General features: G+C 34.0%; 1 protein-coding gene across 1 annotated transcript in view; it reads left to right on the forward strand.

The window, feature by feature from the left end:
- frem2b (FRAS1 related extracellular matrix 2b) overlaps positions 1-26,813 on the forward strand; it is a 139,391-nt gene that overhangs the window by 61,778 nt on the left and 50,800 nt on the right. Inside the window, 3 exon segments of the mRNA XM_056474402.1 lie at positions 12,189-12,335; positions 18,102-18,332; positions 25,491-25,616. Of these exon segments, the coding sequence (XP_056330377.1) occupies positions 12,189-12,335; positions 18,102-18,332; positions 25,491-25,616 (504 nt within the window).

A 26,813-nucleotide genomic window follows, 5' to 3' on the forward strand; every position in this document is an offset into this window, starting at 1 on the left:
ATGAAAGTGGCTTAAATCGGAATTAAAAAGATCAGATTCCATGCAGTTTGGGCTGTTCAAATTGTCATGACAAAAACAGATCTGAGTCACGTGTAGGCAAAAAATCTGATTTGGGTCACATTTGTCTGCAGTGTGAACATAGCCTATGTCAAAGTCGGTTTCTCAGAATTTTTTTTTTTTTTTTTGAATGCGATTCACCAGACTTTTAACTTAAACCATGCAATAAGCACATAATATCATGTTTTTGTTTTTTGCAAAAATGTTGCACCATGCACATATTTTCTAAGAGTCTGGTTGGTATTTTCAGGCTGAATGGGGGTTGGGATGGCGGTGGATTTAAGCCAGTGTGTAATAGAGAACTGACCTCAGCAATGATTGGAAGTGCAGTCACTAGAGCATGGTGCAACTCCCCAGGATCAGACTGACCTTTAGCCACAAACACACTTTATTTCTCACTCCTCGTCTCCTTGAGACACAAGTAAATGAGCTGCACTGAACTTCAATGAACTTCCGGGCAGCTCCTCCTCGCAAGAGTGCATGGGAATCCTGCTTTTGTGACCCGGGAAGCATCAGAATGGTTTCCACATCAACCCTGCTTTGCAACGTGGGATCAAAAAAGAAACAAAAATGAACGAGGGAGAGAGAGACGGGTGTTTCTGTATGCATTTGTAAACATTTGGAAATTAGATCTACAGTATTTAATATTTAATTTATTAATATTAATATTATTAGTTTTAAATGCAGATGAAACAAAACTTATGTTATTTTCAAATTCAAAACAAACTAAGCTAAAGCTAGGATCTATTACTACTACTTATGGCGCAGAGATTGAATTGGTGTGCCAGTACAAATATCTTGGAATTTTAATTGATGATACACTTTCTTTTAGTTCTCACATTCAGCAATTGGTGAAAAAATTGAAAGTGATTTAGGCTTCTATGTTAGAATTAAGAGCTGCCTTTCTTTTGATGCTAGAAAGAAGCTGGTTGATGCAACATTTATGTCGCTATTAGACCAAGGTGATGTTATCTATATGCATGCTTCGTCTCAGAGTCTATATGCATTGGATACTGTTTACCATTGTGCACTAAGATTTATAACTAATTTTAAATCTCTTACTCATCATTGTGTGTTGTATACTAGGGTAGGTTGGTCTGTATTGTCCATTCATAGGCTCAAGCATTGGCATATCTTTATTTACAAATCTATACTGGGTTTACTCCCATCATATCTCCAGAATTACATTAGTAAAAAACCTGTCCTTAGCTATGGCCTTCGATCACAGGGCATTTATTTACTGTCTCTTCCTAAAGTGCGGACTGAGATGGGGGAAAAAGGCTTTTAAATAAGCAGCCCTTTTTGCATGGTATAATGTGCAAACAAAGTTGCAGTTTAAAGAATTGATTTTCCTAAATGCTTTTAAAAAGGGTGATTTATAAATTGAAACACAGGCTTGTAGAGGTTTTGAATAGTTTGTTTGTCAATGTTAACTGTCAATTGTTTTTTGTTTGTTGTCTGTTAGACCTATGTGACATGTGTACTGCCTAATCTTGGCCAGGACACTCTTGTAAAAGAGATTTTTAATCCTTCCTGGTAAAATAAAGGTTATATTAATAACAATAACAGTAATAATAATAATAATAATAATAATAATAATAATTATTATTATTATTATTATTATTATTATTATTATTTTTTTTTTTTAATTTATTTTTATTGTTGTTGTTGTTGTTATTGTTGATATTATTATTATTGTTGTTAATAATAATAATAATGATGATGATAATAATAATTATTTACAATAACAAAAATGTTGGTGTTATTACATTGATATTTAATTAAGCTTATTATTGTCTTAATTTAAATGATATAAATACTGTATTTAATTTAAATCATTCTAAACAAAAACAATCCTACTAAATAGTGTGTGTGTATATATATATATATATATATATATATATATATATATATATATATATATATATATATATATATATATATATATATATATATATATATATATAAATGTGTATATTAAACGTTTTAAGAAGATAGAAAACATTTCCTTTAAATTATTAGATTATTTCACAATAGTTCTTTTGTAGACTGATTTTTAACACAAAGTATCATAGTATCATGCCAGATTTTTTGTGTTTTAAGTTTTCTTATACCCTATAAAATAGCCAGACACTTTTCATTTAGCAGTGTTGAGCAGTGATGCCTAGCAGGCAAGTTTGTGTGATGGAGGAGATGATGGTGGGCACCGCAGGCCCCGCGCTCTCCCCTGTGACCAAATAAGGTCAGTCTGCAGACGTTGTGCTTATGGAGGAGACAGAGGGCACAGAGTTGGCACAGCTCAGCCTGAGTCTCATTCATAACACATCTGTCCATCAAAAGCCCATGTCATGCTTATTATCTTCTGCTGAGAGACAGGATATGCTATGTTAGGACTCTAGTGACTGCTAAGTCTATATTTGCTCTGCCCTGAGGACATCATCATTTCTGTAATGCAAAAAGTGATAGGCAGTTGTTCATGAAATGGAAAGTCACCCCATTTCTAAATTCTTTTTGATCTTCCATGAATATGTTGATTTAAATTTATTTATTAAAATACTATAACTCAATCTTACAGTGAAACAGCACACCCATATTTACTTGCCTGACCTTTAAACCTCATAATGCATTCCCAATTTGTATTATAAATGTATGAAAAGTTTAGAATGAGGCCATTTTTAACATGGTTTTGGCAAATTTCTTCATGTATCCTTTTTTTAAATTTCAAATGACATTTAAAATACACTAAAATCTATTGTAAAATGTATTTAGTTAAATTCCTTTGAATTTATAACTTAAAAAGCAAAACTTTTTTAAATTTATAATTTTTTAATACAATTATTTTTAGCTAAAACAACATCAAAGCAACACAACATAAAAAGTGCTTCAAAAAGATTTTAAAGGGGACCCGTTATACCTCTTTTTAAAGAGGTAAAATAAGTCTCTGATTCCTCTAGAGTGTGTATGTGAAGTTTCAGCTCAAAATACCAAATAAATAATGTTCTATTCCTGCCCATTTTAGGCTTTGATCCTAATTGTGCCATTTTGCCGACTGTCACTTTAAACATGCAGTATGTAAGTTGGACACCCAGTAGTTGAACTAGGTATTGCACACCACAAACAGAAATATTAACGACATTATTAACATATGAACGACCACAGATCCACAGAAGTGTGCCTGACTATTGAGCCTAAAGTCTGATTTAAACAGTGTTCTTAATAAAAGCAACGTCACACGATAGAAGGAATATTTTAATATTAAAAGGAGTTTTTGTTCTAACCAGTACCTCCCATTGATATATTAGACACACCTTCTATTTCTTGCAGCTGAACAACAGGATAAACTGACAATGATCCCCTTAGGTACACCTCATGTGCTTTATTCAGTGTTAAATGCTAGCTTGAATGTCATTTTACATGACATCTATTACCATACTACTGAAAACAGCGGCAGTTAGTTCACCTCAGATCTTGAAAATAAATTAAACCGTTTGAAATTGAACTTCAGAACTGTGACTCTGTCCAGGCCAACACATATCAGTGATTCAGCATCTACATTTAATAATGTTAAAGAGGTTTCATATGTATTAATTAGATTATAAACCTTAACAATTTGTGAGTGAGTGCATATTGTGTGCTCCTGAATGACTTTATTTAAATTTCTATCGTGTATTGTGTTATTGCTTATCACTGCAAATCTTGTCACGTAGCGTGTTGTTAGGATACGCATTTACAATGTAACCTGGTCACATAATGTTTATGTTTGTAATATTTATATTATTTGCTAATTAATAACCTCATGTGAATCTCTATCTCATTTCTGAGTCTGCTACTGTCCACCGGAGGTTGTATTTCGGTCGTGAACATATACTTTCAGAGCCTTCCTGACTGACTGAATGAATGAAATATGTGGTTTTCCACCAAGGCAGACTGGGGTGCTGAAATATAATTAAAGGTTAAAGTTAAAGGTGTTACAATATGTTATATAAATGGTCAGCAGGATGTGAGGATGTGACAGACCATGTATGGTTAAACTGCAGTTTCTGAGATTCTTTGTTTTTAGAGAGATAGTTGATTAACAGAGTGAACAAAGCTTAAACAAAAGGGATCAAAACAAAAACAGACGTTTCGGCACCTAACAGACATTTTCAAAGCAGAATGTCTGACTTCAGCATAGTTTTTCAGATAAACAAGAATGTTGACTTGACATGTTTCTTAAATGCATACCCCGTCAACATTGGGATATGCCCATCATTGGAGCTGTTTCATTGTAAATAAACAGTTAAATTTGCAGTAATAGGTTTTATTATTATTTAAAAAAAAGAAAAATAAATATACATATTAGCAAACAGTCCAGCTTATTAAAATTAATAGCTATTATAATGAAATAGAATCAAGCTATCAAAACTCATTAGCCGTTTCTTTACTGTATAACTTACACATTGTGATTAAAGAGCAATAAATGATTCTCTTTTTTTATTTAGATTTTTTTTTCATTTGATTACATTAAATAACAGGTGTCACCACTTTAAAATGCACACATCTAATGTTATAATGAATGAATTCGACTGCTTTCCTAAATTTTTATGCTCATTTAGGACGAAATTTGTTGTGTTTGAAAAAGATCGACATCTTTAGATATAATAATAATAATAATAATAATTATTATTATTGTTATTATTATTATTTATTTTGTGTATAAGTATGTTCAAACACGTACCCAAAACCTAGACTTTCGCTCCATTTCAAATCGCGTGTACAGAATCCGTTTGGGGAAAAAGCGTCTATTTATCACTATGGAGCGCGTCAGCTGACAGTCAGGCACCACTATATGACTATAAGAGAATTTCATATGAAGGGGAGACAGCACCTGTAATGAAAAGGAAGGGAATCCCGCCGTTTTTATATTTATTTCAAAGTGTTCTCATGCCCAAACAAAGCAAAAGCACTGAACAGACTCACATTTAAGAGCAAGGGAGGCCCCTGGTGATTCGGCGGTATGGGTTGCGTATAGCCACCCTTCAGAGAACGAATGAAAATACGGGAGAAATACGGGAAAATACCCTTACTGGATTATAGCGGGATAAAACTGTAAAATATGGGAGAATCCCGGGAAACAGGAGGGTTGACAGGTATGCTTAAATATCTGCAAACATATTATGGTATTTTTATGCTTTAGAAGAGTCAAAAACTTACATACAGCACCTTTAAATTCAATTCAAACCAGCACTCTTTTCAATGTGTCAGCATAGTGGCAGATTTAAAAGCAAGACTAATTTCCTATGCTAATGAGGAAGAGAGCATCATTTTGGCTGAGCGCAAAGATTAGTTAATATACAGTATTAATTTATGTAACCACGTACACTGATTCTGCATATTGACTGATTGCTTGCCTTTATTTAATATATTGTATAAACTTATTGTATGTTATATTTTTATAATGGCCATTATTGATTATTAAAACTGATATTCAGCAAAAGAGAGGGTATGTTTCATATTTTTCATAGAAAAAAAGATTATAGGCTCCGTTTTGTTATAAATATGCATACAGTGAAGATGACGGTCATGTACAGTAGCTACAGGATGCCTCAACATTTTGTGTCTGTTAAGTTAATATCAAAATGAAGAGAGTTCCTTATATCATGTTTTCATATTATTGTTAAGATGTGAATAATGTTATAAAGTAGCCTACACTGTTCTCTTTGAAGATTTACCCGACGTGGAGTTTGTTTTCTATATCAAACTTGCAAAGTCTGAACTTCAGGAAAGGGCGCAAGACTGAACTTTGTGCACTTAATATTGAGGAAAACCCCCAATCACATAGGCGAATGTCTGCAGCCTGCCTCCCTTTTTAAATGTCTGCATTTTCCCCCATCCACGCTGACATGGAGCAGCAGCATTTTAAAATGAAAACAGCCTCTTCAGCGTTTCCAAAAGTTCAATTTTAGTGCTCGAAAACTTTGTGTGGACAGAAGGCGTAACCATAGCAAAACGTATGCGTTTAAAACTAAAACACATTAGTATAAACGGGGGTTGAGTGATTATGAAAAATAAATTAATCAACTTTTACCATTAGAAGCTGGTTATATTCACAGACTGTTCCCACACACCTGTGTTAAAACCCTTATGAAAGTGAATTGTGCATAATAGGACCGCTTTAAACAAAACAAATTAATTTTACTTTAGAAAATTTTCTCTTTCTCATGAAAAGGCAATTTTTTAAAATGCTGGAATAATTCTAGGAATACATAAACATTTATCTTGAAAATATAACACATTTTCGCACAACACAGAGTCAATTAAAAAGCCTTTAATTAACAGCAAACTATGCATTTAACCACAGATGAAACCAAACAAAGAACAGAGGAAAACAAAGGCTTAAATAAGAAAACACATTCATCTACAAAACATCTGCAAAATATAACAAATATTTGCGCAACACAGAGTGAATTAAAAAGGCTTTAATTACAGCAAACTATACATTTAACCACAGATGAAACCAAACAAAGAACAGAGGAAAACAAAGGCTTAAATAAAGACAGGAAAACACAATTACAAAGAAACAGAACAGGTGTGAGGTAATTAACAACCAAGGAGACTAACTAGCAAACTCAGGCAGGCAAATGCAACAGACAATAGTGTGCTTGCCTTAAAAATAGTTTCATAATGTAATGAATTTATTAATTTAGTTGTCCTAACATTGAGTTATATCATCAAAGAAAATGAAAAATAATGAAATAATAGTTTCAGTTGTTTTTCAAAGCAACGTCTCCTCCTTACTCATTACAAGGGGTGGGGGGTTGACCATAATGCACTCGAGCGTATCCTAGAAAGCGAGACCTTGAGAAAACACTTGTGTTAACGAAACCCCTGCTCAGCAATCTTAACCTTCAGTTATAAATTAACTGCAAGGTTTTCCTTCAACCCTTTGAAGTCGGTTTATCCAGCTGAAACTCAATCTCACCTCTAATACCTGAACTGCAGACCGGATCTAGAACAATGGCTGAATGCAACTTATCAATATATGTGAATATGTGCATTCAAATCAAAGCTTGAGGGGGTCTGTTGTATGAGTACAAAAGACTGAAGTGAATGAGCATCGAGCTGATTACACTGTGATTACATAAACTTCCTACAGCGTATGAACTTCCAGTTTTATCTATCCTACACAAACTATTATATACATAGTTTTAACAAGACTTTTACTGCAACTAAAGGTCCCTTTGAGTTCTCACTTTTCCCTTTAAGGACAACAAGAATCATTTTGAGCTGCAGATTTGACATTGCTACTGTATTTTGTCATTTGCAGATGCAGAATGAAATTTCACCACAGATCCTTCCCTCTGAATTGAAACAAATTTTGTTTATTCATCTTGTCAGAGATAGAGAGAGAGAGCAGGCTTTGGTGAAGGCCAGAAATCTTTGTATTCTGCGAATCTCCAATTCTCTTTCATCAAAAGCGTGTTGACACAGCCAATTATTCTGCAAAATGTCGGACTTTGAAGATGAGCCAGGTACTTCAGCTCAGATCTGAATCTTCTGTCATTCCTGGTTAATTTCTCCGCTCTGACAGGGCTTCATTTTTCCGCGGTTTGAAGCCATTTTCTCCGATAGAGCTTGTTATGTTTCATAAAAGCAGCTCTTATGAACCCTTTAGTAGAAACCGCATTGTTGGACAGAGTCTTTCCTAGTTGTTAATCCATTTTTGTCAATGTTTAAATGTGAAGCATTAGAGGTGAAACACTTTTAGGTGGTATTTGTTGATTTATTTTTATTTTCTTTAGTGAATCTTTCTCACTGACCATGATCATTGTTTGGATTTACAGATTTTATTTTTAGGAATTTTATATATAAAAATACATAAAACAATATTGAGAAATCTAAATTGTTCTTTTGATATACAGTACAATGCTGGGCTCACAACAAACTCAGATTTAAGGGTTTGCGTGAGTAAATTACACTCAAAAATAAAGGTACAAAATCTGTCACAGGGGTAGTACCTTTTCAAAAGGTTCATTTTTTGTTCCTAACAAGTCTCTAAAGGTACATATTAATACATAAAAAGTACAAATGTACTTTAAAGGTCCAAAAGTTAAACTTAAAGGTCCAAAAGTGAAACTTAAAGGTACAAAAGTGAATCCTAAAGTTACAAACGTGTTCCCTAAAGGTACAAAAGTGTACCCTAAAGGTAGTAATGGTACAAAAGTATACCTGTATACTGTGACAGATTTGTACCATTACTTCTGACTGTGTACTGTACATACAAAGTCAATGTAAATGCACAAATAGCGACAAATTATCGTTGTGCTGCTCAAATGATGCTGAATGTGCAACGCATTTGCACCGAAATTGCTGAATTCACGTCAATAACGTCTACCACACAAGTTTAAATAAGTGAACTCAAGCAAAAAATTTGCATTAGGGTAAAAACATCCCCTACATCCAACTACATCAAGTTATGTGGTACTCCTTAAACTCAGTATCCGCTTGTTAAGTGTGATGTCACGCGAAGCAGCTTCTATGTCCAAACGCTGTATCAAACTGTATGGGGAGACTCAACAAATGGTAAAATTGAACATTTACACAGTGATGTAATATTGAAAATCATGATCGCAATAAACATATATAGCCATGACTAATATCAGCTGGCTAAAAAGTGATCATTTGTTTTATAAATTGTTAAAATAGTGGTGTCCAGAGACTGTAGTGTACACCATGATTTTATATAAAATTCACTTTAATGTGCGATATAACTGTGATATGAAAGTGGCCATAAAGGAATATTTTCTCAGTTCAAATGAGTTGCGGCTTGGACCTGGTAACAGTATTTCACATGTCACGATTTCCAGTTTATCTGATCCTAAAGAGGGATCTGTTAGGTTTGTATTCAGTGAACATATCTGTAATGTATTGAGGTCCTAAGCCATTTAGTCATTTATAGACAAGTAATAATAGTTTAAAATCTATTCTAAATGTAACTGGGAGCCAGTGTAAAGACCTGAGGTCAGGTATGATGTGCTCAGATTTTCTGGTTCTGGTCAGAATCCTGGCCGCAGCGTTCTGGATGAGCTGTAACTGCCTGACTGTCTTTTTGGGATGGCCAGTGAGGAGTCCATTACAGTAATCCGCCCTGCTGCTGATAAAAGCATGACCATTTCTTTTCACTGGAAACTCAAAATTCAATGCAATGTTTTTGACATGATAGTATGCTGATATACTTCATATCTGAAACTCATATATGACTCCAGAATGTTGTTTGACCTCTAGAGACAAGGTACGCATTTACCTTGCGAACCTAATCTCTGTTCAAAGCAAAACTTGCTAAAAAAAAATGGCTAAACTGTTAGCCAAATGATTGGACATAAAACAAATAAGTTGTCCCTAAAAAACCTCAAGAACTGTGTTGTTTCAACTCATTTTAAATAAGTAGTTTGAACAAGCAGCAAAAAATATTATTTTGAGTGTGGGTGTGTACTTTTGAGTCTACAATCGTCCATGGATTCTGGTAAAGTGTGTTCAGATCAGGGGGTTAAAACATGACAGAAAATAGACCATTACTTCTAAATTATTTATGCTTTTTGATGTAAATGTCTTGACAACATTATAATTGGACATCAGAGAACAGTAGAAAATGTAGAAAATTAAATTCATGACCCATAGCAGGTGCTACGAACACAGATATAAAATAACTGTAAAATAACAATCAAACTTGTGTGTCTTGCCCTTTGAATGGAAGTGAAATGGGGATAGCTGGACGTGATGGGTTTGTAAAGCGTGACGAGTGGACAGAGGAGGAAGGAGAGAAGGAGTGCGCGGTGTGGGTACGGCCTGTGTAGTGTTGCCAAAAGCAAACAAACCGCAGTCCACTGATAGCTTAGTACAAAGGAGCCAGAAAAGAGCAGACCTATAGACTCAAGTCTGTCTCTCTCTCTCTTTCTCTCTCACTTCCTCTCTGTCTCTTTTCTCTCTTAACTTGCCAGCTGGACTGGACTTGACAAACGATACATGCCAAATGCTGATTAGGCAGGTTCGTCATACAGATCAATCTTTCTCTTTGTTGTATAAAGAATGTGTTGTGTCTGTGTTTTGTGTGTGTGTGTTTTGTGTGTGTCTCAGCATTTCCTAGTCTTTCCGAGTTTGATAAACATCACAGAGTTATTTTTTATTATAAATAAATTATTATATTTTATTTAAATAAATTGGCATTTAAAATTATTTAATATTTATTATTATTATTATTATTATTATTATTATTATTATTATTATTATTATTATTATTATTATTATTATTATTAATATTTATTCATTCATTGAATTTCTTTTCGGCTTAGTCCCTTTATTAATCTGGGGTTGCCTCAGCGGAATTAACCGCCAATTTATCCAGCATATGTTTTACGCACGTAATGCAAGGAGAAGGTGCTGGATAAGTTGGCGGTTCATTCCGCTGTGGCAACCCCAGATTAATAAAGGGGCTAAGCTGAAAAGAAAATTAATTAATGAACTATTATTATTATTATTATTATTATTATTATTATTTATTATTATTAATTATTATTGTTAATATTATTATTAATGTTATTATTCTTATTATTGTTATCAATTGTTATGATTACTATTATTATTATTGTTATTATTATCATTTATTATTGTTGTTGTTATTATTATTATTATTATTATCATTTATTATTATTTTTTATATAATTTTTTATTATGATCATCATCATTTTAATTAATATTATTATTATTATTATTATTATTATTATTATTATTATTATTATTATTATTATTATTATTAGCACAGTCTTTCAGATGAGACGTTAAACTGAGGTCCTTACTCTCTGTGGTCGTTAAAAATCCCAGGATGTCATTCAAAAAAGAGTCCTGGACAAATTTGCTCCTCTAGCTTCTGTCCATCATGGCCTCCAAACTATATCATATCATAATCATCACATCATAATTGACTTAATCACTCTCCTCTCCACCAATCAGCTGTTGTGTGGTGTGTGGTCTGGTGCAATATGGCTGCCGTCGCATCATCCATGTGGATGCTGCACACTGGTGATGGATGAGGAGATTCCCCCCTAAAAAGTGCTTTGAGTGTCCAGAAAATGTTAAAATACTAAAATATTAATGTTAAAATAGAAACCAAAGCGTACACGAATTTAAATATATATATATATCCTAATAATTAAACTTTCATTAAAAAAGACTGACCAGATGTATAGCTTTTGAATTTTTTATGTGTGTTTATTTCTTCTAGTTATTTTGTATAAAAACTATAGTTTGCCGTCCTAAATTGTGCATAAGTCAAAAAGCCACAAAATCCCAGTTGTTCACAAACAGATTCCATATAACCATAACTAGATCTAAATCATAAATATTTAATTGTGTTCTGATTGCATTGCATTATATATTTTATGTATATGTAGTTCTTTGGAGTAATGTTTAATCTCATATATTGTGCATAAAATGATCATCAAATCTTACCGACAAGGTCAAAGAAGTCAAAATTCCCATTTTAATTTTATCAAACCACATCCCCTATTTACATAATTATATCTGAATTATGCATATTTAATGCATTGCATTTTTTTTTTTACATTATTTGAATTCATACATAGCAAAGTAGCCATGTTTGTGTGTGTGTTTGAAGTCTGTCTTTGTGTGCAGATTGTAACTGGTAGGGATGCCCTCCAGGAGCGAGCCTTCACTTTGAATCCCACTTCAAACGCCGACGATAAAACAGACGAGTGCAGATAGAAGGCAGACAAACCTTTTTTATTTTAATTAGAAAAGAAGCAATTAGACCTGCGCTTTCCCTCACCGCCGCATCACAGATTTTGACGGATACCACACTGCTCTTGTTGAGATGAATAAAGCTTCATGTATGAATTGGAAGAGTCAGCTCCATTCAGCCTCAGCAGGCCATATTAAAGCTATAACTTCAAAGGAAAAAACCCGCTTCTAACAAAAATGGTTGTATTTAAGTCGAACTTGGGTACGTTTGTACTCAGATTAATGCAATAAGTGTACAGCAAATATACCATAGTTTACTGTACGATCGATTCTTTCCACATCATTACCGCACCTTTTACCTTCTCCTGACTTTACGTTCGATGTGTTTCTTTCCGTAGGGGGCAACAAGCTGAAAAACCAACAGTTCCGGCTAAACTGGGCTTGGATCTCCCTGGAGAAAGAGTACTATCAAGTGGATGAAGAAAGCAAGTTTCTGGAGGTGCTTTTGAGACGTAGAGGTTACCTTGGCGAGACCTCATTTGTCAGTAAGTGATGTTAAGAGAACATTTAATTTCCTGTCATGCACTACTGATAAGATTTAATGAAGAGACTCTCTCTCTGTTGGCGTTAACTAACTGTGACCTCTAATTTGCTGATAGGAGTCTCTTTATAACATCACTGTTTTGGGGCTCTTTGAACCCTCATTGATGTTGCTCATCATGTCATCAGATTTGGGTATTTGATTTGCATCATAGCTGTGCTTCCGCCCACATCTGCACTGATAATGCTCGTTTTTCTGACTTGGTTTTAAGATCAACCACCCACATATCTCATTTCTGGTCCCCAAAGGGAAAAGTTAAGTTTACAGTATCAGCAGAATTAAAAATGTTCAACCTTCTGGAGGCTGGATCTGGAAGCTTGTATGGGGAAAGGTCAGGGGTCAGAGTTTAGCTGTGTCTTTTAGCATATTCATATTTATTTACCACTTAATTAGTGGGAGGAAGTGTCTTGATTTTATTTATTTATTTATTTATTTATTTATTTATTTATTTATTTATTTATTTATTTATTATCCATTTATTTATTTATTTATCTATCTATCTATCTATCTATCTATCTATCTATCTATCTATCTATCTATTTATTTATTTTTATTTATTTATTTATTATTATTTATTTATTTGTTAGTTTGTTTATATATATATATATATATATATATATATATATATATATATTTTTTTTTTTTTTTTTTTTTTTTCATTTATATTTATGTTTATATTTAAATTTTGTTATTTATATATTTATTTATTTGTTTGTTTGTTTTATTTATATTTTAATTTTATATATATATATATATATATATATATATATATATATATATATATATATATATATATATTTTTTTTTTTTTTTTCTGATTTATTTATGCATTCATTCATTCATTTATTTATTCATTCATTTATGAAGATGAATCAGTTCATATTGATGTCCTGGTGACCTTGTTGAATTATGTTTTTAAGGGCTGACTGTACATTCACATTGTTTGAACATTTGAAGTCAGTAAGATTTATTTTATCAACATAATTAAAACTTTTATTCCTAAAAGACTCTTTAAATTGATTAACAAACATTTCAGTAAATAATTTAAATTAAATATTATTCTAAACATAAAATAAAATACATCCAAAAGAAATTAGGTATTTTAAATTGTTTAGTTGTTTTGACATTTTAAATAATTTAAATTATTTTTATATTATCTGTGATATATATCAGAATATATTAGTGGAAGCCTAGAGTTTATAATCTACATTTGTATGTAATCAAAACACACAGAAAGCATTGTTTTGTGTTTAAAAGAGGTCTAATATCCATCTAAACAAGATGTTTAGGCTAAAACAAGGGCTGTCCTTATTAAAATAAATTAGGTCTGTCTGTGAAAAATGTAACAAACTAATACAGTAAATCAAATCAACTCTAATAATGTGTAGTCATTCTGTGTAATTGATGACTAGTGTAGTTTTAGCCTTGTTAGCAAATTTAGCCTTGTTTTAGCCAAGACGTCTGTGTTTACATGTCTATTAGATTACTATTTCAGACTAAATTGCTTGGTGAGTCAGTTCTAAAGTGTGGATTTTACTCTTAATGGCCAAAAAACAGCTGAAATCATTGCTTGAATTTAAATCAGTGGTTGTAGACTGACTGATAAACCATGGCACCAAGGTCATGGGTTTGACCTGTTCAGGCATGAAGAGTTCAAGCATCCCCAAGACGGAATTGTCCATTTGCATGAGCTACAAACGGTAAAATCTAGAGCTTGCCCTCTGCATGAGCTTTTGCAGGATCACACTGACAGACCTCCACAAGTTCTCATGAAAGAGATGAATATTCCATCCACATGCTGAGCTTGACCACCATTCCTCAACTCACCTCGATTCCGGTCCAGAGCTCCACCGAAAAAACTAGCTGCTGTCCCGCTGTTTGTTTGCCACTCGCTGGGCCTGGATCACAGACCGTCCTGTACTGAAGTGGAGAGATGAAGAAGTCTTTGAAATGATGATTTATTTTCAGTTATTATTGAGATTTTTCTCTCTTTTAAGTTTCTTTTAAGCGACTGATATCTCTCCTGAATAATTGCATTTTATGCAGGCACGTTTGGCAAACAGGACCCCTTTTTTATTGTGATATACACCTTAATATCAAAGCACCTCTTTTTTTTTTTTTGAAATCTGCTTCAAAGATTTGGATGCCACGGAGAACGAAAACCCATGGCATCCACATTTTTCTTCCTTTGCCAAAGCTCATAAATATGTTTCTCTAGTAACTGTCTCAATCAGGCCTTTCCGCTTCAAATTTACATTTCTTCCATGTGGAAACTGTGTCTCTATCACTGCAAATGAAAATGCCTATATCCATACAACTCTACCTGACAAAAGTCTTATTGTCGGTCCCAGTTGTAAGAGCAACAAATAATAGCTTGATTTCTAGTTGATCATTTGGAAAAGTGGCAGAAGGTAGATTTTTCAGATGAATCATCTGTTGAACTGCATCTTAATCATCACAAATACTGCAGAAGACCTATTGTAACTCGCATGGACCCAAGATTCTCAGAGAAATCAGTCAAGTTTGGTGAAGGAAAAATCATGGTTTGGGGTTACATTTAGTTTATTTAGTATACATTCCATTCATGGTTATGGGTTACATTCAGTTTAGATCTGCAGAGTGGATGGCAACATCAACAGCCTGAGCTGTCAAGATATTTGTGCTGCCCATTACATTACAAACCACACTAGGGGGCAAATTCTTCAGCAGGATAGTGCTCCATCTCATACTTCAGCCTCCACATCAAAGTTCCTGAGAGCAAAGAAGGTCAAGGTGCTCCAGGGTTGGCCAGCCCAGTCACCATACATGAACTTTATTGAGCATTTCTGGGGTAAGATGAAGGAGGAAGCATTGAAGATGAATCCAAAGAATGTTGATGAACTCTGGGAGTCCTGCAAGAACGCTTTCTTTGGCATTCCAGATGCCTTTTTAATAAGTTATTTGAGTCATTGCAGAGATGTATGTATGGACCTCCAAGCTCATGGGAGTCATACACAATATTAATTCTTTTTCTACTGCACCACGACTTTATATTCTATACTGTACATTATTTCTGTTAAGTGACAAGACTTTTGTCTCAGCAAAGTCAGACCTTACTGTCCTAATTAAATAATTAAAAATCAATGTATGATCACATTTTATTTGGGTAAAATAAGCGTAATCTAGAGTCCTTTGCCTTTCATATAAGCAACTTCTCATACCAAATGATGAACTAGAAGTCAAGTTTTTATTTGTTGTTTCTAAAACTTGCATAGGCAACAAGACTTTTGATAGGTAGTGTATATACAGTTGAAGTCAAAATTATTAGCCCTCCTGTCAATTTTCTTTTATCAAATATTTCCCAAATTATGTTTAACGGAGCAAAGAATTCTTCACAGTATTTCCTATAATATTTTTTCTTCTGGAAAAAGTCTTATTTTTTTTATTTATGCTAGAATAAAAGCAGTTTTTATTTTATTTTTTAAAACCATTTTAAGGTCAATATTATTAGCCCCCTTAAGCTATATATTTTTTTCACTTGTCTACAGAAATGTTCTGTCCATTAAACAGAAATTGGGGAAAAATATAAAGGAGGGCTAATAATTCAGGAAGGATAATAATTCTAACTTCAACTGTAGTAGGTTGAACAGTTTGTGAATTGAATAGTATGTATTTAATTCATAGTATTTATAAAACAACAGACAAAACAATGTGGATAATCTACAACCACATCTGTTTTTTTACAGTATTGTGTACCTAGGGGCTTTTGAAATGGTATGTACACTGAAAATTTAGTAAGGTTCAACTTAATTTGTTTGTTTAAATTCAGGTCTAATAATTTGTTTACAACCGCTTAACTTAAAAAAAATTAGTAAACCCAAGGAATCATCTTTGAATCATTTTTTCCAGTGTATTTATATTCATTTATTCATTCATTTTCTTTTCAACTTAGTCCCTTTATTAATCCGAGGTCGCCACAGTGGAATGAACCGCCAAATTATCCAGCACGCTTTTCAGCCGCAATCCATCTCTGGGAAACGTCCATACACTCACTCACACTCATACACTACAGACAATTTAGCCTTCCCAATTCACCTGTACCGCATGTCTTTGGAATGTGGGGTAAACCCACACGCGAACGCAGGGGAGAACATGCAAACTCCACACAGAAACCAACTGACCCAGCCGAGACTCAAACCAGCGACCTTCTTGCTGTGAGGCGACAGCACTACTTACTGTGCCACTGCGTTGCCCGTGTATTTATATGAATTAGCCATATCTCTGACAATATGTGAAATAGTTTCGTTTTCTCATGAGATCAAGTTGAATTTTGTCGAGTGTTTAATCATTTTAAAAATATATACAGTAAAGGTCAAAATTATTAGCCCTCCTGAATTATTAGTCCTCCTGTATAGATATTTTGTATTCAATATCTCAATATACAGTGGTCAACATTTGAAGTGACCCAAAAAAATGTTTTCATAATTGTCCTAGGACAAGAATGGGTGTTGTTCTATAGTTTTAGGACAACTTTAATGAAATGTGGGGATCCACTTCAAATGTTGACCACTGTATATGTTAAAATATTAAATAAAATTGTTTTCAAAAATAAAAACTGCTTCTATTCAAATTAAAATATAATGAATAAGACTTTCTTAAGAAGAAAAAATATTATAGGAAATAATGTGAAAATTTTACTGCTCTGTAAAACATAATTTGGGAAATATTTGGAATAGAAAAAAATTATAATTATAATAATCCTAATAATTTTATGTAATAATTTTGTCTTCAGCTATATGCCTTTTAGGATCAGGGGAATCCAAACCAGCCTCTCGCTGATCTCCGGGCTCCGCATTGTTTGTGGAAATTCCAAATTAAACCAAAACAAATGATTACTATTGGGTAAGATTGTCAATGAAAATTCAGAAATTTAGGAAAACTAAAATACAGTATTTTCTCAATTTTTTTTAAAAAGTAGCAGGTTTAAAGAGCAACCAACTAGAGTCGAGGTTTTCTTTAGACAGCTACGATATATTTCTAGGTTTTATTAATATCTCATATTTTATTAGTGACCTTTGAGGCATCTGTAGTGTTGCCCGCTAGCTGACAATGCCAATGTTGCCATGAACTATATGCCAAGGTTGCTGGCACTATAAAAAGCAATGTTAACCCAAGTGGACAGAGATCAACCAGCTGGACTGACAGGCTAGGATGAGCATCTGATCTTCTGAGGGATGTGGAAGGACTAACCTTCAGAGTCTTGACTTTACTCTCATCTTAAAGAATGACACTCGGCTCTCTTTGAAGCTTTTGTTACAGAATGGTTGCGTCACACGTGCTGCAGAATCGCTACATTGGCTGTTAACAAAGCTCTGCTGTGATTTATAGAAACACGGACGAGGTGATATAAACAGTAGATCCGGGCAGTCCCTTGACAGAGATGTTTACTTCCTAGCAGGCAGTTTGTTGAAATGACACTGGCAATGTTTTGAATCAACAAAAGAAAATATTTTAAAAGGTTTATTTAATTTATTTTGTTAGTTTGGTTGTTTTGTTCTGGTAATATAAAATATATTAGCTACACATTGCTATATTGTTAATTTTATAAATTTTATAATTTTTCTAACTGCATCATTTTAAATTGCTAAAAGTAAAGCAATTTTTTCTTTCGCCAGCACCACTGTTAGAATATACTCATTTTTTGTTAATCTAAGGCTTTTTTACTTCTTCAGGTATTGGGACCAAAGATGGCACAGCCGAAAAGGACAAAGATTTCAGAGGAAAGGCCCAGAAACAGGTCCAGTTTAACCCTGGTCAGACCACCGCTAGCTGGAAGGTACGGATCATGTCAGACAGTCTGTATGAGCAGTCAGAGATCTTCCAGATCGTCCTGTCAGAGCCCGTCATGGCAGCGCTTGAGTTCCCAGAGGCGGCGGCAGTGGAAATCACTGACCCTGAAGATGGTGAGATCATACACACACACACACACACACACACACACAATGTAACTAAACATGGGTTCTAGGTGCGCTGTTGTCGAGTGCAGTACAAAATGTACATACAGTTGAAGTCAGAATTATTAGCCCTCCTTTGAATTTTTTATTTTTTTTAAATATTTCCCAAATGATGTTTAACAAAGCAAGCACATTTTAACAGTAGGTGCGATAATATTTTTTCTTCTGGAGAAAGTCTTATTTGTTTTACTTTGGCTAGAATAAAAGCAGGTTTTAATTTTTTTTAAACCTTTTAAGGTCAAAATTATTAGCCCCTTTCAGCAATTTTTTTTTGATAAACTACAGAACAAATCATCGTTAAACAACAACTTGCCTAATTGCCCTAACCTGCCTAGTTAACCTAATTAACCTAGTTAAGCCTTTAAATGTCACTTTAAGCTGTATAGAAGTGTCTTGAAAAATATCTAGTCAAATATTATTTACTGTCATCATGGCAAAGATAAAATTATTATTTTTTTATTTATTGTTATTAGAAATGTGATATTAAAACTATTATGTTTAAAAAAATCTTCTTTCCGCTAAACAGAAATTGAGGAAAAAAATAGGTTAATTAGGTTAACTAGGCAGGTTAGGATAATTAGGCAAGTTATTGGGTAACGATGGTTTTTTCTGGAGACCAGTGTTTCCCAACCCTGTTCCTGAAGGCACACCAACAGTACACATTTTCAATGTCTCCCTAATCAAACACACCTGAATCACCTTATTAGAACATAAGAAGAGACTATAAAACCTGAAGTTAATTAGTCAGGTAAAGGAGACATCCAAAATATGTACTGTTGGTGTGCCTCCAGGAAAAGGGTTGAGAAACACTGCTGTAGACAATCGAAAAAATATATAGCTTAAAGGGGCTAATAATTTTGACCTTAAAATAGTTTTTAAAAATTAAAAACTGCTTTTAATCAAGCCGAAATAAAACAAATAAGACTTTCTCCAGTAAAAAAAAAATACTAATAGATATACTGTGAAAATCTCCTTGCTCTGTTAAACATCATTTGGGAAATATTTAAAAAAAGAAAAAAAATTCATATATAGTTATTCCATATATATAGTTTTATTATAAAAAACCTTTTCTTATATTTGGTTAACTTTGTGGTTAATAATGTATTAGAACACTTTATTTAATATAACTAAGCAAATAAGAGCTCACACAATAGCAGCTGAATTTTAACATCAACAATCAGGCTGGATGTCAGTGCGGGTGAACATCACAGCTGTCAGCTTTCTGTACATTATAATCATAGCATAATATCTGCAGAACAACCTGGAGCCTGCAGATGAAAACACACAGCCGCGTCTGTGATGTGGAGTCAGGATCTACGGCTGGTTTAGCAGGAGCTGCGCCTTTGTTCTCTTATCTGACTCAATGAGTTTCTCCACACATTTTACACAGCTTTGCTTAAAGATGGTGAATCTCACACCTGATGGCCCTGAAATCTCTTTCTTAAAAGTTTGCTGCTTTTTTACTTACAGAAAATACTGAAAAGAAAATGAAGCAATGTTATTTTCTTTTCCCTCCAGACATACTGCATTATAGTGTTACCATGAGTTGGTAGTGAAAAAGTAAAAGTTTGATTATTTACACATTTACAATTATTATTTATTTATTTTTAATAATAATAATAATAATAACAGGCGGCATGGTGGCGCAGTGGGTAGCACTCACAGGAAGAAGGTCACTGGTTTTGTTACAAATTATTTAACTACATTAGTTTACAATGAGCTAATGAAACTGAGCTAATGTCCAAATGATTAGTTGACTTTATTCCATGGTCTGTTGAAATTCTTGATTCTAATTGTCTGGAGGGTGTGCATTATTTTCATTGAAACACACAGGTTGTTCCAGTCAGTTTTGATCACAGTTCGAAATAAATGCGCGTCTCTCAAACGTTTGTAGTTACTATAGCAACTCGCAAGTGCTGCACTGAGGAAACCGATGAGAACTGAATTAGAGTCTTAGAGAACAAAATTAGAAAAATACTCATCAACTATGCTACAAAAGCGAAAATATAGTTGTTTTAAAGTCAAATCGGCAGTTTATGTATAAGGATAGTCTTTAAAAATTTCAACTCTGAGCTCCAGGCAGTCAGCGGCAGCTCCGCGTACAGCTTCGCTCCGAGAGAAGCTTTATATTGGCCAGACCATCTCAGAACCTGCCACTGGATCTCATCTCTTGCATCTCTGTTTTTTAAAATGGGATATATAATTAATCTTCGGTGTATCAAACGGTCACTGTTTGAGCTTTTGAACCTATTATTTGTTCTCAGGTGTATTTTTTTGACAGATCGCAAAAATATGTTAGCGTAAATAATGTAATGTTAACTAATATTACACTGATCCTGCATCATTTTTGCAAAATTTCCCTACATATTTAATAGCAAAGGTTTCTGTAATAGGCTTTGGTTGCCTTCTCTTCAAAATGCCTTTTATGTGCCCTTGAACTGGCGTTTCATAAAAGACAGCTTTGTGAATGTTTTATTTAATCTGTATAGACTTTAATGTGTTTTAATAATCGTAACGTTATTCTACTTAAAGCTACGATCACAGTCTTTTGTTACAGGTTACGAACAGGTTTTATTTACTTTAGAAGTTCAAAAATATTTGTTAAACGAATTTTATAAAAACAGCATGTTAAAACTAAACAGAATAAAGTGTGAAGGCTTAAAGTTGATGGGAAATAAAATAAATGATCTTTAAGTTTATTAACCAATGCATAAAGTAACATATTCCTAAAGTGTATTTAATTGATATGGTACTTTTAATAAGATTTTTATGTTTATTATGGGCGACGCGGTGGCGCAGTGGGTAGCACGATCGCCTCACAGTAAGAAGGGCGTTGGTTCGAGCCTCAGCTGGCTCAGTTGACGTTTCTGCGTGGAGTTTGCATGTTCTCCCTAAGTTTGCGTGGGTTTCCTCCGAGTGCTCCGGTTTCCCCCACAAGTCCTAAGACATAGGTAGCCCAGCTTTCGCAGTATTAAAGGTAACTGATGTTAATACAGATCCTCCCTCATCAGAGAAGTGGTAGAAAGTAGACAAAAGAAACATGTGAATGGGAATGTGACTAAAAACACACTCCAGGTGTGACAGGGAATGTCTTATTTGTCCACCTGTGATCAGATTGAGAAAATAGCATCTTAATAACGTTCGCAGGCATCAACAGCGCGCACATGATCTCTCTGTCTGGCTGTCACTGCTGATTCAGTGGAGGGATTAGAAAATCTAACATATCAAAACTGACGAAAATTCGGACATTATTGCACTGCAAAGAGTAAAACTAGTTTAAACATGCTTGGAAAATAACCATGGAATAAGCAGGATAATCAACGGCGTTAAAGGATTTTAATGCACTTCGTGGAGATGACCACACTCCGCTGCGCGTCGTTAAATCTTTTCATTTAACGGCAAGCCGTTGATTATCCCTCACTTATAAAAAGTGAATAAACCCACTGCTATTAAAGCGATTAATTGTCTTTAACCAAAAAAGAGAGTAAAATTACTAAGTAAAGGAATATGTGTATAATTAAAAAAAATTTAGTCAACTTAACATTTATGAGTTACAATGGTGTACTTACTTTTTTTAGGTACAGTAACTAATTGCTTTATACAGTGTAAATAAATGTTTTGTATAAATAAATAATGTACCTTGCGTTAGCTAGTTTTAATTTAAAGTGAGATATGTTTTCATGGATGAATACATATAACATATCATCTTTTCTCCAGCAGAGCTCATTTTCAGCAAAGATCAAGATTTCGATCTTCTCAGATCTTCTCATCTGTGTTTCAGTCTTCAGGATAACATTACATAGATTAGTTGAGCTGAAGTGGAGAGATCGATATAGCACAAACTCTGTGGCCTCATGTGGCATTTATCAGTTACACAGATAAGCCTGTGTTATTCCTTTGCAGCAGGACATAAAAACAATTTAATGCCACGGCCTGAAAGGTTAAATCCCACTTAATTATCTTCTGCCTCCAAGTGCAAAGAAAGCTTGAAGCAAAGCATATAATTGAGTCTTTTTCTGAAAGAAAACCCACTTAGTTGTGTGTCCACAGAGATCTGTTGGACCATATATCGTCCAAATTCTCCCTGAAAGTCAAGCCTTATACGGATTAAAGGGATTAATTGTTTGAAATGGAGACTATGAAGTTGGCAAATGTTTTGATCCCACAAATTAATAGCATCCTTACTAATCAGCTTTAAATTCATTGTCAAACAGTTTTTGTCTTTATATTTAGTTTTTAAAGGTAAAAACGAGATGATAATTAAATGACAACAAGCTATGAGTGACTAAATCTCTAACAATAATCTATTGACATTTTCATCAATGAATAAAACAAAAAGAAAATGCCTGGGATTGTGATTTGGGAAGAAATCTTGTTAAATATAATCTCCTGAATGGCAGGGAGGTTTAGATACACAGATTTACCTCTTTTATTTTGTTGGTGTTTATTGGTCAGGACTATTAACTATTTTGAATGCTGACATTCAGCCATGCTCCTTTGCCACATTACACTCTCAAAAATAATTGCGCAAAAGCAGAGTTATGCAGAGTCACTGATTCGATCCAAGACCAACGACGAGATGATCCCAAGGTTTTTTATATCCTGGACCTGGCCGAATCCTGAGCAGCTACTGTGATGGTCATGGAGGAGTGGAGAACATGAGACTGATTCCTGTGACGCTCCAGAGACAGACGAGTCTTCGCTGAGGCCAGCTTCCAGCCTCCGCCACTGAGACTACAGCTCTGCACAAAAGTTTGGCCAGCGGAGAAATTAAAATGGTCGTGCCCAACTGAGCCTGGTTTCTCTCAAGGTTTTTTTTCTTCACTTCCGCCTTTAGTGAAGTTTTTTTTCCCTCTCCGCTGTCGCCACTGGCTTGCATGTTTCGGGATCTATAGAGCTGCGCATCGTTGGATTTGCTCTTCAGTATTTGGACTCTCAGTAGTGATTATTAAACCACACTGAACTGAGCTAAACTGAACTGAACTTAAACACTACAAACTGAACTACACTGTTCCTATTTACTGTGACCTTTTATGTGAAGCTGCTTTGACACAATCTACATTGTATAAGCGCTATACAAATAAAGGTGAATTGAATTGAATTGAAAAAAGTTGTCACCGGGTCGGTACCCTTTCAAAAGGTACATTTGAATCTTTTTTTAGTTACTTGTATTTACAGTTAAGTGCAAAATTATTCATACCCCAGGCAAATTCTGACTTGAAGTTACTTTTATTCAAGCAGCAAGATTGTTTGTTTTTGACAGGATATACTGTATGACACAGGTCTCTGAGAGGTAATAAGATGATGTACAAAAGGCATCATTGAGAAAAAAATATACCTCAGCTTTTATTTACAAATGAACAAAAACTCAGAATTAGCCAGAGGTATTACTAATTATGAGCGTGGCTGTACCTTTAAGGTAGAAAATGGACCCTTTTGGGTACTAAAATGTATCTTTAATGTATCAATATGCATCCTTTAGGAGCTCATTTGTACTACAAAAGTATACAAAAGTGTTCCTTTTGAAAGGGTACAGCCAGGATATGTACCTTTATTATTTAGAGTGTAGCTATTGGGTTATCCATTTAGATATTGCAGTATTGTAAATAACATTATTACATACTTAAGGTTAGTGACTAGATCCCAGTTGTAAGAGCAACAAATAATAACCTGACTTCTAGTTGATCATTTGGAAAAGTGGCAGAAGGTAGATTTTTCAGATGAATCATCTGTTGAACTGCATCCCAATCATCATAAATACTGCAGAAGATCTATTGGAACCCGCATGGACCCAAGATTACTGAAATCAGTCAAGTTTGGTGAAGAAAAAAATCATGGTTTGGGATTACATTCAGTATGGGGGCGTGCAAGAAATCTGCAGAGTGGATGGCATGATAAACAGCCTGAGGTATCAAGACATTTATGCTGATACATCAAAGTTCCTGAAAGCAAAGAAGGTCAAGGTGCTCCAGGATTGGCCAGCCCACTCACCAGACAGTAACATTATTAAGCATGTTTGGGGTAAGATGAAGGAGGAGGCATTGAAGATGAATCTAAAGAATGTTGATGAACTCTGGGAGTCCTGCAAGAACACTTTATTTACCATTTCAGATGACTTTATTAATAAGTTATTTGTAAGTCATTGCAGAGATGTATGGATGTATGCAGTCATCCAAGCTCATGGAAGTCATACACAATATTAATTCTTTACACTGCACCATGACTTTATATTCTATACTGTACATTATTTCTGTTAAGTGACTTACTGTCCTAATTAAATAATTAAAATTCAAGCCATGATCATATTTTATTTTAATAAAAATAAGCGTAATCTAGAGGCCGTTGCCTTTCATATAAACCACTTCTGATACCAAAAGATCAACTAGAAGTCAAGTTATTATTTGTTGTTCCTAAAACTTGGATAAGCGACAAGACTTTTGTCAGGTAGTGTATCCATTGCTATTTACACTGGAAATGTTTGGAACTGTAATAGCTTCTTTATAGTGGAAAAAGACTCTTAGTTTATATTAAAAACTTTGTTTAAAAACTGAATATTTGACGACGTAAATTTTATTGATGACTTAAAAAGAAGGTGGAGGGAGTTCCTGAAAAATGTCAAATAAAAACTTTAGAATGAAAATATTGAAATGAGTGCAGATCATCATCCACTTCTTGAAATTAGTTTAGATTAATAAAATGTTCTTAATACACAAGTGAAAAGAAAACGATTTTTTGAAAGGACCCTTCACTTTATATGGAACCAACGTTTTTATTTTAGCTATGAAAAGCTTCGAGTTTGTAGATGTTGAATGCATTTAAATTTTTTGGTGAACTGCAGTATGCGATTCTGAAGCATTTGACTGCTACTGTGTGAGATCAATCCTGCATTAAAAATACAGACACAGAAACTTAAATTGCGCATGCATTTTTAAACGGCTAGAAACTAAATAAATGTCAGGCTGAAAGAACTTTAGGTCTGAAATGAAACTGATTCCACCTGGACCCATGAAGTTCCTCACAGAATGATGATTCCTTTAACTCTTTTATTTCTTAGTCTGTAAAGTTATGTGCATATAAATTAAATGTGATGTTTGCCGTTTGCCCTAGAGTCCACAGTTTTCATCCCGTTGGCTGCATACTCAATTGAGGAGGATATTGGAGAACTTTTGATTCCTGTGCGAAGATCTGGAGATGTCAGTCAGGAGCTCATGGTGGTCTGCTTCACACAACAAGGTGAATTGTTAATGAAGCTGAACCTATTTTCATTGGTCACACTTTACAATAAGATTTCATTAGTGAATGTATTTACTAAAATTAACTACTGTAAGTATGAACAATACTTGAACAGCATTTATTGATTGTAGTTCAACATTTATTAATGTCTCATTATTTGGTTTGTTATCATTAGTTAATGCACTCTGAGATAACTTAAACCTAAAATGCCTCACAGCAAAAAGATCGCTGGTTTGAGCCCCAGCTGGGTCATTTGGCATTTCTGTAAGTTTGTTCACGTGAGTTTCCTCTGGATGCTCCGGTTTTCCCCATGTAGTGTAAGTAAATTAGGTAAGCTAAACTGTCCATAGTGTATATGTGTATGTCCTGGTCCTCCAGGTTGGGGGTTGAGCATTGGGCTAACAACCCACCTCATAAAAACTAGATGTTACAAAACACCAATATGGTGTGGTTAAATATCAACTTCGATATAAATGGCCCTGGGAGGAAGTAATGTTAACAAGCATAAATACATACTGTAATATATACATACTGTATATAACATACTGTAATAAATGTATTGTTCATTGTTTGTTCATGTTAGTAAATGCAGGTGTTACCTTTTCATATGTTACTAATTATTGTTTAGTTAGTTGACAAACAGTTTTCATCATGGTTTTGTCAGCAGTTTTGTTTTAAAGACAACAAAATACAAAAAATAATCACATGAAAATGTAATTTGAGTGGCATGTGGCTCAAATTCACAATTTTAAACACATTCCAAAAAAATATTTTGTTCCCATCGTCTTTACAATTGATTTTTAGATCACCGACCAACGCAATCTCAAGACAATTAGTAACTTTTTGATTTAGTACAGTCTAATATGTACAATTTAGTACGATTTTCTCATCACCCAATGATGGTTGGGTGTTGGAGTGGGGTTGGGTGCCACGCCTCCTTTTAAAAATCAGAACTCAGTACGAATTCATACGGATTAGCCACTAAACTGACAAAACTTTTTAAAAATAAATTTACGTTTTCTCTTGAGATCAGGCTGCACTGACAGGTTACCACATCATACATCTAGAAATATACTGTATTACTGGTAAATCTCATTTATTTTCTTTCTTATTTGTTTTTGAACTTCTTTGGATCTTAATGTCTAGCTTTTGAGGATCTTTTGGTCTACATCACTTTGTCAGGCAGGTCCCATTTAA

The sequence above is a fragment of the Danio aesculapii genome, chromosome 15 (genome assembly GCF_903798145.1).
Source record: "Danio aesculapii chromosome 15, fDanAes4.1, whole genome shotgun sequence".
NCBI lineage: Eukaryota > Metazoa > Chordata > Actinopteri > Cypriniformes > Danionidae > Danio > Danio aesculapii.